The sequence below is a fragment of the Monomorium pharaonis genome, chromosome 4, assembly GCF_013373865.1.
Source record: "Monomorium pharaonis isolate MP-MQ-018 chromosome 4, ASM1337386v2, whole genome shotgun sequence".
Lineage (NCBI taxonomy): Eukaryota > Metazoa > Arthropoda > Insecta > Hymenoptera > Formicidae > Monomorium > Monomorium pharaonis.
In genome coordinates, this window is record NC_050470.1 from 30,709,821 (window position 1) to 30,726,802 (window position 16,982).

The 16,982-nt window shown below is 33.0% G+C and overlaps 3 protein-coding genes and 1 long non-coding RNA gene across 8 annotated transcripts; 2 read left to right on the forward strand and 2 right to left on the reverse strand.

The window, feature by feature from the left end:
- Positions 1-491: 491 nt before the first annotated feature.
- On the reverse strand, positions 492-10,912 carry LOC105831378 (transcription elongation regulator 1). 3 transcript variants are annotated; one of them, XM_028188790.2, is made up of 18 exons: positions 10,525-10,912; positions 9,715-9,976; positions 9,155-9,244; positions 8,875-9,069; positions 8,147-8,390; positions 7,795-8,013; positions 7,513-7,716; positions 7,105-7,372; positions 6,788-7,020; positions 6,553-6,713; positions 6,181-6,389; positions 5,939-6,089; positions 2,010-2,453; positions 1,727-1,930; positions 1,367-1,633; positions 1,196-1,273; positions 897-1,120; positions 492-810 (listed from the first exon to the last, which is right to left on the reverse strand). In XM_028188790.2, the coding sequence occupies exons 1-18, from the start codon at positions 10,686-10,688 to the stop codon at positions 807-809; spliced, it is 3,621 nt and encodes a 1,206-aa protein (XP_028044591.1). In that variant the 5' UTR covers positions 10,689-10,912; the 3' UTR covers positions 492-806. The 3 variants fall into 3 exon arrangements, with proteins under 3 accessions (XP_028044591.1, XP_012526910.1, XP_012526909.1); XM_012671456.3 differs by having other exon boundaries at positions 504-810; positions 1,727-1,933; positions 9,715-9,964; positions 10,525-10,911; XM_012671455.3 differs by having other exon boundaries at positions 504-810; positions 1,727-1,933; positions 10,525-10,911.
- Positions 10,913-11,053: 141 nt separating this feature from the next.
- On the forward strand, positions 11,054-11,966 carry LOC114253791. The gene is made up of 2 exons (XR_003625268.2): positions 11,054-11,301; positions 11,438-11,966. It is a non-coding gene; the product is annotated as an uncharacterized LOC114253791 (long non-coding RNA).
- LOC105831381 (elongin-B) lies at positions 11,364-12,990 on the reverse strand. The gene is made up of 2 exons (XM_028188793.2): positions 12,825-12,990; positions 11,364-12,720 (listed from the first exon to the last, which is right to left on the reverse strand). Exons 1-2 carry the CDS (start codon positions 12,952-12,954, stop codon positions 12,377-12,379), a joined length of 474 nt encoding a protein of 157 aa, XP_028044594.1. The 5' UTR covers positions 12,955-12,990; the 3' UTR covers positions 11,364-12,376.
- An 824-nt stretch (positions 12,991-13,814) lies between these two features.
- LOC105831380 (DNA polymerase delta subunit 2) lies at positions 13,815-16,656 on the forward strand. 3 transcript variants are annotated; one of them, XM_012671460.3, is made up of 7 exons: positions 13,815-13,986; positions 14,289-14,529; positions 14,657-14,958; positions 15,024-15,234; positions 15,308-15,542; positions 15,838-16,130; positions 16,352-16,656. In XM_012671460.3, exons 2-7 carry the CDS (start codon positions 14,316-14,318, stop codon positions 16,468-16,470), a joined length of 1,374 nt encoding a protein of 457 aa, XP_012526914.1. In that variant the 5' UTR covers positions 13,815-13,986; positions 14,289-14,315; the 3' UTR covers positions 16,471-16,656. The 3 variants fall into 3 exon arrangements, with proteins under 3 accessions (XP_012526914.1, XP_012526913.1, XP_012526915.1); XM_012671459.3 differs by having other exon boundaries at positions 13,816-14,000; XM_012671461.3 differs by lacking the exon at positions 13,815-13,986 and adding an exon at positions 14,011-14,107.
- The last annotated feature ends 326 nt before the right edge of the window (positions 16,657-16,982 follow it).

A 16,982-nucleotide genomic window follows, 5' to 3' on the forward strand; every position in this document is an offset into this window, starting at 1 on the left:
CATTTCGAACCAAATTATGTTGGTGTCGCCATCTAAGAAACATTGTTGAAACTAATGTAAACGAAATTTATGGTTAAATTCTGACAAAAAATTAATAAACTATTTTATAAAGTAGTATAGATAGTATATAACAAAAATTATAAAAATATTTTGTATAAATAGAGTAATATCTCTTTAATATTGCGCACTAATGAGAAAAAAAATTGATTTATTCTCATCTTAAAAATTACCAACTTTATCTATTTTATTGAAACTTAATATTTATGTTCACATAATAAAAAGTGTTTAACCGATATTTTACATCTTATATGAGCAAAAATACTTCTGCTGGATCATTTGAAGGGTAATATCGAGAGCCACAGAATTATTTGAATAATGTAATTTAATGATAAAATAGTAATATTTACCATGATTTTACAATAGCTATTAATTTTATTTTTTGGAAAATCAGTACATTTTCTTTGATCTGATTTTCTCTTTCCTTTTTACTCCATTAGCGTCAGTTTAGACAAGCTATTATATAGAATAGTTTTTGCACTGTAAAATAATTATATTACACACAGGTTTGCCGGCATTCTGTGAAGTCTCATTTAATATTATTTCAACAATAATATATATGCTTGCACTACAATATCTCACAATCCAATACAATCTCAGTTGTAGAATTGGCATTCATTAATTTTATTGAATTCTATACAGGCAATAATTCGGTGTAAAGTAATTCATTTTAACTACAGCTATAAATTTATTCATTTCTGTTAATGTTATGTGTCATATGTTTGCCATACTTCGATGTAGATCATTTTTCAACTGAAACAGAAACAGGTGATTTGATACAGAATATTTGTTAAAAACGTTTTATTTTATTATCTTTGTTGTGTTAGATTTAAATTTACTTTGTAGTTGATCTTCTTGATGGTTCCGAAGCAGTAGGAGGTGGTGGAGGACCTCTACGTGCTAACTCTTCCAAATAGCTCATTAATAATCGAGTCCGTTCGGCGGATGCAGCTTCGAGTACAAGAAATCTGCGATCTTTCCTAAGAATTTCTTCAATTTCTGCTAAATGCGAGCTATTCTCTTGAACTTTTTTGTACGTTTTATCAGTGATCAGTTTTGTTTCCTGAAAATCATATTTTCTTAATTAATAGTCAAATTGGGATTTTAAGCAATATACTGTCAGTTAAATTAAACAGACCTGTAAAAGTTCTCTGAAATCAGCTTTGGCAGCAACCAATTTGTCCTTAATATATTCTTTAAACTCCTTTTCGCATTTCTAAATCGATAAAAAAATATATGGAATAAATAATAATGAAAAAATTTTCAATATTATTTTTATTTTTTTACTTTTAAATTGAAGATTACTTACTCGATCGCTAGAAGAAAACTTCAAATATCTAGGATCATCTTTCAACAATTTCTTAATGTCCTTCCAAGACGCCGTTAGTTCGGTCGACGCACCTACTTCGTCGAGCAATTCCCGAAATTTATCACGCTTCTTACGACCCAATTGTTCAATATGTTCGTTAAACAGTCGTTCTTTTTCCTCACGATCTAAACTTTCAGCCAATTCCCATCTATGGTCCTTCCTCAATTGTCGTTTTGCTTCTCTCCATGCCAGATCACCGTTTCTTACCTAAAATTGAAACAAATATTCAAGTTATTGTCAAGAGACATTAATAACAAGTGTTGCGTAAGAATATATATTGCGCGATTGAAACTTGCATACCAAATCAGCTAGAAGAGCGCTGAAATGCTGAACCGCTTCTGTATGACGGTGATGCTGCCTTTCCTTATCTCTATCGCGAAGATGTGTAGCTAGAGTTCGTTGCACTTCTCTTTCTCTCTCTCTGAGACTGACTTCCGCTCGTCTTTCACGTTCTCTTTTCTGTTTCTCGCGATCCTCCTCTGAATCGGAATGGTCATCTTCTTCCTTCTAAAGATAAAAAATAAACCGTACAAAAATTGTATAAAAAGATACAAAAGAGATAGAAATCGTTTATTGTACTTACGTCATTCTCCTTTTTAACGCTTTTATCGTCACTTTCTTCAATTTCCCCGCACTCTTTCTCTACTATCGGCTCTTTTTTCTCCTTTTCGTTTTCCTCTGTGGATGCTTCGCTTTTTCGTTGCTTTTTTTCCCTTGTATTATCTTTATCAGCTTTGTCCTTGGATCTTGTATCTTTACCTTTATCCGTATCCTTACGATCTCTATCCTTCTTGTCCGTCTTGTGATCTTTCTCTCTGTGCCGATGGTCTTTGTCTTTCTCCTTTTCCTTTTTCCTCTCATCCTTCAGCAGGCGAACGTAATCTCTAAACCAATCTTCCCGCGTGCTTGCCGACTCTACGACTCTGTACCTCCAATCCGTTTCCAACTTTTTCTTACAATCGCTCCAATGCGAATGCCTGTCGATGTCTTTGTGCTCACGTAGCATCGCAAAGAATTCCTTTTTCACCTGAAACGCATTTAACATAAGAGTTTTCATCGCTGAAGAACAATTACTGCTTGCTTACGTACTATTATACAATTCTTTTGCTTTTAAGATCAAATTTTTCTTGGCTGTCTTATGTCATGCACGCTTTAAATGATATTTCCAACCAATTATTATTACACGCTCAGCCACATTACAATCACTTTTATAAACATGATATATGATCTGTAATGTGGATCAAACTATTTCAACTTGCAAACCTTTTAAATGGTTTTCAAACTATATTTCGTTAGGGGTAGAAGAAATAGTCATTCGTGTTCATTCGTGTCAGGAAGTATCACAACGTTAAGGACTCTATTTGTCGAATTTTTTTTAATGAACTAAGCTGGTCTTTTTTAGCTGAAAAAAATTATTAACTCATTATTCCTGTAAAAATGATTATTATGATCATCGTCATCATTAAATATACAGTATTCAATTTGTTCATATTAAATAATGCAATTAACGATGTAATTAACTTAAATTTTAATTTTTTTAAATCATCGTATGCCTTATATGTATATACGATATATAAGCTATTATTTAATGATGACTGAATGTGTAGGTAAGTAAATGTTTAACTGCCGTCCTTGCTGAAAAGAAAAAATACGGTTAGTACATTAACTTCGAAAACATTAGAAGCTCGCAGCCGTCCAAATTACGAAACGAGTTTCGATCTAATTTCTTTTTTTCTCCTACTCGCTTTACAGTAAAATACCTCTCGAAGAACCCATAATTTTAGCGTTACGTATTTTATAACACATGGCACCGTTCATAAAAATTGCAATTATTCTCTTGACAATTTTCTTGATGTTTTTTGCCGTAAAAATAATATAACAGGTAGATTAAATTAATGTGCTTATTAAAATTATCTTATTAAAATAAAATTCATGTTTCTTTCTGTCTCTCCTAAGCCTCGATACTTTTAGTTCATAATACTGAAAGCATTCAAAGCATTGAAACGTACAAAATTAGCTATGATAGACAGATATCTTTGAAATATCTGATCTACGCAACGTGTGTGAAACAAAGATACCATAAAATAGCTTTCTTTCCAATGTCCCCATTGCGTAATTTGTAAACGACCAAAATAATATGTGTAATATTTTTTGTTGCATTAAAAAGAATGTTTATATGATATTATTGTAAATGACAATTAAAAAATGATTACAGCTCAGACACTGGCACATTTTGATCTTCAATAAACTTCAATTGCATATAACGTTCATTACTCGGATCCTATAAGAATTTTCAAGGTACTAAAAAGTTTGTGCTAACGATTACTTAAACTTACTTCTTTGTCTCATTCTGACTGAAATTAATGTAAAAATTCACTTGCGTTATTACTACAACAAAAATAATTAAAATTCAGACGAGTAATAAAAGAAATATTTTATGAAAATTGTAAAACATTTATTTTATGTCAAATTTAATGATTTCGTATTATAACTCTGTAGAACTTTATTCTTTTAAAATGTATCTTTCGATAAAGTTAACTTTATATATATTATTGCCGACAAGAATTGTTTATATCTTAAAGTCGACTTAAAATTACTTGAGAGTTCTACACATCAAATTTGATGTTTCATGTATTGACATAAGAACAATAGGAAAAATATGATTTTAAGATAATTTATTCTTTTTGAATATATTTTATTTAATAACCTATATACACGCAAAATAATTTTTTTTATTGACGTTATGACAGAAGTATTGCTCGAAACAATTATATTACTATAAAGTGTAAAATACCAAATGAATTAAATAGTGTCTTATGTTATAAATAAATTTGTTTTTATGTCCATACATTTAATGTAAGTTTTGTGGTAGCATTAGAATCGAATCTTTATATTTCTCAAATATCGGAATATATATGAACTCTATGAGAAACTATTCTGTGGACTAATGCTACCTCGGGCTTTGGTAAACTCTTTCTTTCCTTCCAAATGAATTAATGTGAAATCTTTGTTTTTCTTTTTAAATTAATTTTGACTCTGGGGAAAAGTTAATCTTTTGAAGTAACGAGGATTACGAGTAATATACAAATACCGAGTTTGTTCATTCTCATGACACTCTGCTTTGAAGTAAAGAATGCGGCGCGCGAGGGTGTGCCAACAGTGACCCGCAGAGAAGGTGGGAATGGTAGATGACATCATCCATGCCACCAACCAGCTTCAGAACCAAGCCACTCCACATACGGAACCTGTCCTGCCTGCATCCTGACTGAAGTGGAGAGTTCAGAACACATAAGTATATAAAGGAACCGTCACATACTAAGATTTTATTCTCTACATCTCCCATCTTAGAGCTACAAAAACTTTTCGATTTCGATCGAGCAAATCTACTGGAGTAGAGAATTATTATTTGAGAAATATCTCCTGGTATATGTGTTCTTCAGCCGTTATAATTTTAGGAATTCGTACTATCTTACAAGTGGAACAAAATAATAACATACCTATGAAACCTGAAAGAAATTAATTAATTATCGCTGTAAAAAATATAAACTTCATTAAATATTATTAAATGTATCCTTTCCTATATATGATTAAAAACGCTTTGCATCTAGTCTTAATTTGATTCTTATGCTATCGCGCATTGCAAAGCTTCGCTTAATAAAGTGAAGTAATTCTTATCGAAATTAATAAAATAATATAATTATAAACATAGGAGCGAGTGCCGAATAATTATACATTCAGCCCATGCGCAACTTATCGCGCATGCAAAGTGCGTATTACATTTATATGCTGCTTCAAATATTCTTCGAGCAGCGTTTATGAAGCAATTCATTATAAATGAATGACATCTGCCTGGAATGGAAGGAGAAAGGTTTATTGAATGGAGAAGTAAGAGAGTAAAATAAGTAGTTTGTGACGTTCTTCTTAAAATATAAAGGATTTTTAGGTACAATTTCAGAGATAAAAAAATATAAATTATCTAATAAAATAAATAATAATTTTTAATATGTGATTAAATATGGGATTAATATATAAATGTGACAATAGTCGAGCAAAAAAATATTTTTACGAGTTTTCAAGCTAACAAGTGATAATCAATATATACATGCGCGCGTGTATGTGTAATATTAACTTGCAATAAATTTAAAACTTTCCTAAATTGATAAAAGTGAAAAATTTATAATAAAAAGCTGAAAAAACTGAACACATTAGTCTAATATTTGTATTGTAAAATTGTTAAAATTTAAAATAATTTATTATTTCAGAATATTATTTGTAACTAATTATTTAGAAGCAATATTGAAAGATATGTACCTCTAAATCCTCTATATTTGTCAAATATATAAACTTCTAAGGGGATTTTGGACGAGGACATGTCGTTACAAATCTTACTTGTTGTATTAAATGTTGAAAATATTTATAATTATTCATAATGCACATGATCCTGAAAAAATGTTTTTTGCATTGCCACACAATGCGCGCGCACATTCATTAATGTTAATAAAATAAAAATACCTGTTCTCGTTTCGCTGTTTTTTCCTCTTTCTCCCTTTTTCGCACTTCCAGAAGATATTCGTTGAAAAGGCTTTCTCGTTCACGCATCTTTTCTACATTCTTAAATCGTTCATCCCTTCCGTGTTTTTGAGCAAAATCGCTAAATGACGATCTAAAAAAGAACAGCACAGAAAATATATAAATTCTTTTACTACAGAAATAAAGAAATAAACAAGAAATAAAAAATGTGTTTGTACACATACTTTCCATGAAGTCCTGCTTCTTCTAAAAGCTTTTGGAATTGTTCTTTTCGCTCTTTCATCTTATTCCTCTTTTCTCGCCTTTCTTCTTCCGCTCTCTCCTTCACATATTTCTCGAAGACCTGTTTTCTTTCCTTCGACGTTAAAAGTAAATAGCGTGGATCGAATACTATTTTATGAAGTTCTTTTTCCCAAGTACTGAATGCAGATACCTGAAAATACAATAATTAAAAGTTATATTCAATATAATAATTTATATAAGAGTTGAAGATTGTGAGTAAAAAAGGTGAATTTTAATTTTCGAGAACAATTAAAAATAATAAATTAGAAGTAATATAATGGTTTCTATAAATAAATGATAATGTTTTATCTTACATCTTTCTCTGCAAGCATATCCCTGAACGACTTGATCCTTGTTTCAAGTGGAACTATCGCCCTCTCCCTCGCTGCTCTCACCTCGGCCTCTATTGCAGCTTCCTTACCGATATCGATAGTCTTTTTGCCTTCCTTCTCTTCCTCTTCCTTGATAGGTGTGCCTGAAAGATAATACGGTACTTGTATAAAAACAATTAATGTAATCTTACATACCTCATTTAAGAATAATAATTACTTTTGGTGTCATCAAGTTTTATCTTTTTAGCTGCTGTAGGTTGATCATCATCGCTGCTTTCGCTGGTATCCGACTGACGTATTGGTTTTGTTGTACCAATCGCATCTGGTGGTGTTGATATCATCTTGTCCACATCTTGACGGCCAACGAGATCATCCGGTCTTTCCCAAACTGATATTCTTGAAGAAGGATTGTAGAAAAATACCCGTCCATCTCCCGTCCAAACAACGCACCTTCGCACACAAATATATTTGTTGTCTCACGAAAGTACATATGTATTTAGTAGCAATATGAAAAATAAGTATTGTTAAATATACCATGGAGTTCCAGGCACTGGCGTACTAGAAATTGGTCTAGACTTGTCTTGAGGTTTTGCAGGTTCCTTTGCAACATTTTCCTCCTTTTTCGGCTTAACGCTATCTGTATCTTTTGTACTATCTTTGGTTTCATGAGCGTTTTCTTGCGGTTTCTCTTGTTTAGTAGGTTCAATAATCGTAGTGCTATTGTTAGTAACGACAGTAGTAATGGTGGTACTGGCAGGGACAATTGGTTCCTCATTTTTTTGGCGTAATGTTAATTTTGCATCTAACAAAAATAAATTTCAAAATACATTAATTAGCTTTAAAAGATTTACATTATAAAATTTATTATATTTAAGGATTTGTAATCTACTTTGTTTTACAAAGATAATTGCTGCAATATACAATAAATTATATATTACTTACTTTCTAGATCTTTCAAGGCTTGTGGCTTTTCCCATACTGATTCTCCTGCTTTACTGTTATAATAATAGAGTCTACCGTCTGGTGCACGATGCTCGGTCCAGACCATAGCAGCTGCTACTAATTCAGAATCAAGTTGTGCGAGTATAGCAGGATCTTCAGTGGGCATTTGAGGTGTCATTACACCATGAGGCATTTGTGGCATACCTAAAAAAATATAGATGCATTATATCTATTAATCTGTATAAATAATAAAAATATTTTTTCCACTATAGTTTATATTACCCCAATTTGCTTGTGGTGGTCCATAACCGCCAAAAGGTTGAAAACCAGGTGGCGGCATCCCAAAAGGCGTCGCACCAAATTGTGTTGCAATCGGATTACCAAATTGATTTGGCATTCTATGCTGCATAGGAATCATATTAGGCGGCGGTTGCATCATGTTCGTATTTATTGCTGGTGTATTTATTGGTGGTGTGTTGGTAACTGTTGTGGGTGCTGTACCTGACATTTCAAGTTTTTATTTTTTAATGACAATACTACAATATATATTCCATAGGGTTAAAAAATTGATTACCAAGATAATACACAAAGCGCGACAAGTGTTTTTAGAATTAAATCAGTATTAATAAATTACCATTTGACTGGTTTGTCTCAGACGTTTGATTATTGACTTCTGGTGTGTCATTCAATGTAGGTGGAGGTCCAGTGCCAGGAGGTGCTGTACTTAATTGATTAATGGCATCTGTGTTGTTAGAGGACGATTGCTCGCCTTGAGAGATTCTGTTTTCATTAATCTTGGTTGGTGTACTACTGGATGGAGTAGGTGTGGTAGAACGTGTCGCCGCTTGTTTCGACGCACCATGTACTAATTGTTCTAACTGTAAAATTATGAGATATTTCGTTAAAAATTTTTTCTGAATTCCCCTTATCAAATTATAAAAAAAAATTAATTCTATTTATTAAGAACAAACTTACCAATCTTTGTTACGACATTGCTAATTGTCAATTTTTTGATACACAGTTCTTTATTTATATTATTCTTCTGCTTGTATTTTGTATTGTTAACATTATGATATAACAACAAATTATATCATAAAACTAATATAATAAAGTAAAAAAAAAATAATAATAAATATAATTTTGATATTGAAAAGATTTATTCATATTTTGGTCAAAGTGAATAAGTCAAATATATTTATAAAAATAATGATAAAAGAAATTTTAAAAAGTATTTAATTGATTACAAAGTTGTCAGAATTTATAGATATTTACTTCATACTTTTATGCACTATGCACATAATGTAAAAATAATAAAAAATAAACATAAAAATTTGAAACGCATTTAACTAAAAGTTCAATTACCTGATCTTGTACCATGACCTTTACATTTGGTCCCTCTGGTTTAGTCCATGTGGTATCTCTTGTACGAATATTGTAATAATACGACTTGCCATCAGCCGCTTTTGTCTCTACCCATACTTCTCCATTGAGATCTAGACCTGGAATGTTTGCTTGCTGTTGCGGTTGCTGTTGAGGTGGCTGCTGTTGTCCTGGAATCTAAGAAATATACATTTTATTTAAAAAGGTGTTTTAAAATGCTTTTTATTCAGAAGATCAAATTTTGTTGTTACATGTAACTTACGCTATTCATGTTAGGTGGTCCCATTCCAGGAGGTGGTCCATACGGACCGGGTCCTGCACCCATAGGGCCATTCATCATGTGTGGTGGTGGCTATAAAGCAATAATCAGATTTTAGAATAACATAGAAAAACCAATCTCTAAGTATCAAATTGTATTAAATTAAAATTAATATATTTTGTTTAACAATCATTGTTTCATATGTAAACAAGAGAAAATTTCTTGTTTATTTTATATTTCTATTTCAAAATTATAAGTCTTCTAAAGAGTGCAATATGACTATTATGATTATAATACTGAAAAATTTTAATTCTGAAAGATATTGCTACTTTCTGTCAAATATTATCTCTCTCTCAATTCATGAAAATTATCGTTGAATAATGAAAATGTATATTTCTTTATACAAAATTTTTTATGTAAAGAGTCAAATTATATCTGTTTTGCCATATAATTTAATTTTAATATTCAACATTTGAAATAAAGATATCTATGAAAGAAGAATATTCTCTTTTTTTCTATGTAAAAATCAACATAAATTGAGATTACTAAGATATATTCAATACCATTCCTGGAGGTCCCATCAGGTTTGGTGGGCCCATGAAATTTGGTGGTCCCATAGGTCCCCAGCTGGGATCAAACGGTGGTGGTGGTCCTCGGAATCTCGGTCCAGCTGGACCAGGAGGACAATTTGGCCTCGGGGGAGCTTCAAAGGGAAATCCATTGTTTGCGCCACGGAACATTGGCCCCCGTGGTCCAAATCCTCTTCCTCGAAATCTTGGAGAGCCACCTCTCATAGGGAAATCAAACCCACCTCTGCCACGACCCCTTAAATTATTTTTAAATGTTGTGACTAGATACCTTATCAATCTACCATGCCACTTAGAGGAAGGAAGATCAGAAGTATCTTTCCAAATCTTACTTGACTCTTAAAAACAAAAAAGATAATCGTTCTGCTCCACACGTTATCACGGATCAGCTCGCGTCAGGCACCGGGCGTACTCGCGTTGTACAACGCTTCTACAGAGGCTACAAAAACGTGGCTTGCAAAGAGATCATTAAGCATTAATTAAATCCCGCGCGAAGACGCGAGGAGCCTCCGCGCGAGCCGGCGTCGGTTCAGGGATGAAAATAAAATTCCGACATTCCGCGCGTGTCGTCTGTCGGGATTGCAATGAGGGTGGGGGACGCAATTGCATTGGGGTTGGGAATTGAGACGCCGTAAAGGCATGGCCCTTAAGTCAGGTGAGAAGTCACGGGGGAAAGAGCAAATCGAGAGAGCATGCAAAGTTGAGCGATGGCAACTTGCGGAAAAGCGGGGAGGGACGAGTCGCGAAAAATAAATCGGCGACCGCATCGGTGTCGTGAATACGCACCGAAAGCCGCCGCGACCGCGCGGCATGAAATGCCTGTAATCGTCGCCCTCATAGCTGTACTCCTCTGTCTCCTCCATGACTTCGTCATTGTGTTCCTGCTCGCTGGTGGAGGCGGATTCGGCGGCGGCCGCAATCGCGGCCGGTTGCTCGCTGCTCGCGTCCATTCCGAAGTGCGAAGGCAAAGGCGGCGGAGCAAACTCGAAGACGGGGAGAGCGACGATACGGAGCTCGACAAGCTGGGCTCGCCGCGACGGAGATGTCTCGGTCTCACACGCTTATTCGCTGTCGCTTGTTTGGTCGTTATCAACCGCCCTTCGGCTGCCAGTGATGCTCGCTCGTCTGGCGCAGATAGAAAAAAAAAACGCCGCGGACAAATTGCTATTCTACGCGACGGTAGATGCGGGCACCGTAAACACGTCGCTGCAAATACGCGCCGTGAATTCCCCTAAACGCGCCGGCGTGGCAAGGGCCCCTTAAGCCCGTATCGTCGCCATTCGCCTATCGAAAACCACGCCAATTTCCAATTGGCCCTCGGGACTTTGCTCGTGACACAAGAACGAGAGTGGGAGTAATGAGATGGCAGATTGGGGTTTTGGAACTCGGTCTAGTAACTTTTATTCTCCTCGCCTGGCAGACGTGACTCTGGTTCTGACATCAGAAAAATCGAACGATGGCCATGTTCGGGAGAGCGCAATTTCATATCGCTCTTACCTGTGTTAAAAAAATAAAAAGTCCACAAAATAATCGTCAAATAAAAATTGTTTCTTATTACACAATGTAATGTTCAAATAATATATTAAACTTCTTATAAATATTTGAAAAATTAAAAAAAGTTGACATACATAATACCAAAAATATTTATTTTCACATATTACATATTAGGAAATTAATTTCTATTTTCTAACATTAGCAGATGACAAGATAACTAATTCTGCACATAATATACAGTACATATTGAGAAAACTGTTAACTAAGATCACCCAGCGATATTAGATGCATCTATTCTTTTGCTTATACAGATGTTTCTGTACTGTAATTTGTCATTACCGTTGTTACATGTTATTCTACAAGCGAACACTAGCTAATGACAATTATTTGTTATCAAAGGCATTCATGAGGAAGAGAAAATGTAAGAAGCAAAAGAGAAAAGAAATCACACAAAGTTCCACAAAAAAATATAATTAGTGAAGAAAATGTATAAAAATATATTATGTAAAATATGTATTATATTATGAAAAGTACCATGTGATCATTTATACATCGATGTCATTTTTAGTAAGTAGCAATAAGTTTCCTTTTCTATGTATGCATTATGCAATGTTAATTTGTTATTATCACAAATCTTAATTATGAAGGTATGCAATGAGTATTCTTAATAACTTCAATACTTACAAAGTTTTGTGACTGTATATGTATGTAAATATAACTTTTCTAATATGATTAGAATTATTTAATGTCATGCTTATATTGTAGTGTTTACAATTATCCCATACAGCACAGATCATTAGAGCTATATTGTAATGTTGCAATTTGCAATATAACATTACACAGATTACCCACAAACTTGTAGTAACATGTTTGGGAAATGTTGCAAAACAAAAATTTAATATGATAAATGTTAATAATAATATATTAAAAATTTTTGTAATATTTAAAAATATTAACTATTTCATAGGATAATTGCAATATATTTACACTATTGTTGTAACGCAGTGGAGGATTGTTGCAATGTGGAATCTTTCAGTGCTGTACTATATACATTTTCTTTACTTTGTGCGAAACTTGGAGTTATTCAGTTATACAACACAGTTACAGAACACAAAACCTCATAGTAGCTGGATGCGACGTCATATTATCCAAGTTGAGATCTCGGTGAATTAATTTTCTCCCAAAATTTCCAACATTTTCTATGACTGATAGCAACTCTTTCCGAATCATCATTGTCAGTCGTTGGGAGGTCTGGCAGAAAGTCTGAGATTGAATACGGTGTTATTTCAAGTTTTTCAAACAAACCATTCTCCTGTTGTATGGCCAGTCCTATTATCGCAGGATGTGTTGCCATTGCTGCTGATGAAATCAGTCCATATTTAGACAAGGCTGCAGTAGGATCTGATAATTCCTGATATTTTTCAAGATCACTGTTATTTATGAACATGAGAAATAGCTTTTGATCTGATGACGATACTTTCAATATATCTGTAAAATACATTGATTTTAGTAACAATTATGTAATTCATTAAGATGATACGTTGAGAAAATAATTCTCTCATTATATAATTTTTGAGTTACAAGTATCTTACCTTCAATAATTTTCTTGAGTTCCCAAACTTTGGTGCTCTCCAGCACATCAAGATGTAATGTCACATTTTTTCGTCTAACCAGTAAATATACATCTGTAGGGCTGTGTCGGTGTAATGTAGGTACAGCCATATTAAGGATTGCTTCAATGTCTATGTTGTATCTATGTCAAATTTCCTAAAATACTCTTAGGGATTAATTGTTTGTAGAAACGATGCATTCAGATGTTAATCAAAGCAAAATGGATTAGAAACTTACCATTTAATTATGTGCTAATATAGCCAAGAACAACTGATATATTTCCTCCTAGGACAGTAAATTGTGTTTATTAGCAAGTCAGCTGGTTACAGATACAGTATTGTCATTTGTGTACTTTTAAAACCGTAAACATCGCTGTTATTGTATTTCTGATAAAAATTTGTAAATAATAAATTCGAAATATATTTTATTAAATGTTCACGTACTCAATTATTAAATCACTTTAATAAAATTCTTATTTTCCTGTCTTATCTTTTTTTTCTTTTACTTTACATTTTGTGTAGATATGAAATCTTCGCGTTTGAAACGTTGGACGATTCGAGTTTCGATTAAACAAAGAACGTAAACACGTTATTTGAAAATCTTTCGTTCCAATTGCGAAATATATATGAATAATAAAATATATATGAATATTGGCATGATTGAAGAGCGTTTTTCGAGATAATTTTGCATAATTTTGATCTATTTAAAAGAACTAAATTTACACCCACGAGCGTTTACTTGAATCACTTATAAATCCTAAATAAACAACATAACATAAAATGACACCAGTAAAAAGCTTCGTTACAATCGAGATATATTCGTCAAACCGCGCTTTCTGATAGAGCAGCGTCAAACACAATGGCTACGGCCAATTGGATTCGTTATTTCATTCTGTTTCTCGTGGTTGTACGACTTAAATTTAAGATCGCATTGTGAAATATCGCCTTTATTACGACATTTTTGTCTTTTGCTAAACAAAGGCGAAAAAGGCGCGAAAAGCATTCGCGCGATCTTGGTGCTGCATATCAGATAACTCTTGCGTGTATTTGTAAATAAAATGATACGAATGTTGAAAATATCGAGAAGAGTTCTTAATATCGGTAGGGACTAATGAAACAGTGAAAAGAAAATACAGCGGAAAAGGTTAGAATTGAACGGTACGAGTATTGTGTTAGCTACGTGAACGAGCTATTAGTATTTTTACACAATCGCGGATATATTTTTGCGAATACGTTTTGGAGAAAATAATAAAGAATAGTTACATGTGATTATTATTCAATTTGTTATAACTTCTATATTATGCAGATAAGCAATTACACAATAATGTAAATATATTGGAGCACATTGTTGTGTTAAAGCGATTTGTGAGATTTAATAGATAATTATTCGTTTCATCATATATAAAGTTTTTTAAAAATATGTATGGATAATTTTTTATTATATAGAAGTATTTGTCAACATATTTATTAACGATGGTACATACAACTGAATCTGCTGGGAATCTGCTTTCAACACCAGGAAATGAAAAACCACAGGAATTGAAGAGACAGCCAATACAATATGAAGACTTGACTGGTAATTTCGATGATAAAGTGATTGATTTCTCAAAGCAATTTTGCAGCATATATGCAGCAAGATTGGCAGAGTTGAGAGAGATATTGGTACCACGAGTTGTCGCAAAATGGGGTAAGTTTTACAGTGCTGTTTTAAGTAAAATTTTATCATAGGAATTGAGATTTTTATACATAAATATTTTGTGCGATTATAGAATCAGTCAAGTAACAATTTTATTGTTTATTTTTTGTTTTGCTAGGTGAAGTTCAGATACTGAAGTTGGCAGAATTGGAAGATTTTGAAGGCGAAGAATGCGTGATAATTGGTACACTTTATAAGCACCAAAAGTGGAAGCCATCGATATTGCATGAATTAAGTGAGGATCATCAACTTACGTTGCCTGAACCAAGATCGAATTATTGTTCAGAAAAGGATCAACTCTTCTTGGAAGATGAGATGCTGCGTATTAAATTAATGGTCGAAGATGCTGATTTGAAGCATTATGTTACAGGTGTTGTGTGTGCCATTTTAGGCTACAAAGATAAGAACGGCAGCTTTGAAGTAAGTATGTATTAAAATTAAGATACATATACATATGCATACATATTTTTTTTAATTTTGTTTAGATCAAGGACTGGTGTTTTCCTGGTTGCGTGCCTAGAAGTTCACCAGCACAGCCAAAATTCAAAGGAAAGTTGGTGTTTCTATCTGGTCTCGACCTGGTAAATACCTCAAGCAACACATCTCTAAGTCTTTTAACCGAATGGATATGTGGAATGGCAGGAGAGACAGAGGCGCAAGAAAACGTCACTGACATTGTTCGAGTCATTATTGCTGGTATATCAAATGCCTTTAATCGTATGATTGTAATGCAACTCTTGTTCACATTTCAATATTGCATTCCCCATAGGTAATTCTGTCAAAACTGTTACTAAGACAAATACTCTAATGGGACATGCCGAAGGAAAGGCGCAAGACGCCGCTATAACGAAAGAAGTTGCTGTAGCAACAACGCTCGTGGACGCATTTCTCTCCGAAATAGCAGAGTGTTGTTGCATCACTTTAATGCCAGGTCGGCACGATCCCACCAGTGCGATGTTGCCACAGAAACCGCTACATCCGTGTATACTACCACTAACATCTAGGTACTTGCAAATACACATATCGATTACATTAAATGTACATTCAACTTTTCAATGAACAAGATAAGATTAAAACTCTTTCGAACTACTTGAACATTTTTTTTCTCTATTTTTACATAGCAAAGAAATAAGGTTTTAAAAAATTGCTTTAATTGTACATTTATAAAATTTTGCAGCATTACGATTCAGATTTATATAAATAGTAATGTAATAAAATGTAATTTTTGTAATTTGACGGAGTTATAAAATTTTCCATCCTAATTTTACAATCCTGCTAAAAATGTGACAATTTTTTTAGATATCAAAGTTTTAAAGGTGCGACTAATCCGTGGATCGGCAAAGTCGCCGATCGTGTAGTAATGGGCAGCAGCGGACAACCTATTGAAGACATTATAAAAGCAACCGGTGAGACAGATATTTCTCCCTTAGACTGGCTAGAAAAAACGCTGCTTTGGAAGCACATATGTCCGACTGCTCCAGATACATTACCAGTGAACCCTTATTCTGTAAAAGATCCATTCATCATAAACTACTGTCCAGATATATATTTTGTGGGTAACATGGATAAATTCGAGACAAAATTATGGAAAGGTAAATATTATATCAGAGAAGAGATAGATTACATTCAGAAAATTGATAAGATTACTTGAATATTAGTCACGTTAAAAAATACTAAACTCAAAATTATTTAATACACGATGTATTTAGTTCTCTTTTGAGAATGACTATAATGTAGTCATTCGTACAAATTTTGATGTATTCTGATGTCTTCTTATATTTGTGATTAATCTAAGTATATTTAACACTTGTAGGTGAAGAAAATCAAGTGGTCAGACTAATTTGTATTCCAACCTTTTCTTCTACACATATTGCAGTTACAGTGGATTTAGAAACTCTGGATACTGATTTTGTTTGTTTTGGAAGTGGATGAATATATAAACATGAGTAAATTCACAATTTATCTGAAGTTGCAGACAGTTAGATAAAGTAGATAATCTAACATGTGACATTTTTCCTGTTAGATCGTGTCACCATTAATGATCCATATTTTTTAAATCATATTTTTAAAATATACAAAATTTGGAAATAAAAATATTTTATATTTTTGATAACAGTACCATACTTTGTCTTGAATGTAATTACAAAATGTATATAATCTTCATAATTATTTATCATGATAAGTATATCAAAAAGATACTTAAAGCAAGACTTAAAAAATGCAGAATTGTAGTAAACTGTAAAAATTTGCTTCTTGGTTTAGTCACGTATTGTAATGTTAGAAAAAAAGATTTGTTTGTGTGTGTATGTGAAGACAAATGAGTACATATGTATACGAACAAATTTTTATATGAGAATTTGCATATTGTGAAAGAAAGAACAATTTTTGTTGTCACCTATTTTTATTTGCATTTCGTAAAAGTGATATACAAAATTGAAACGCAT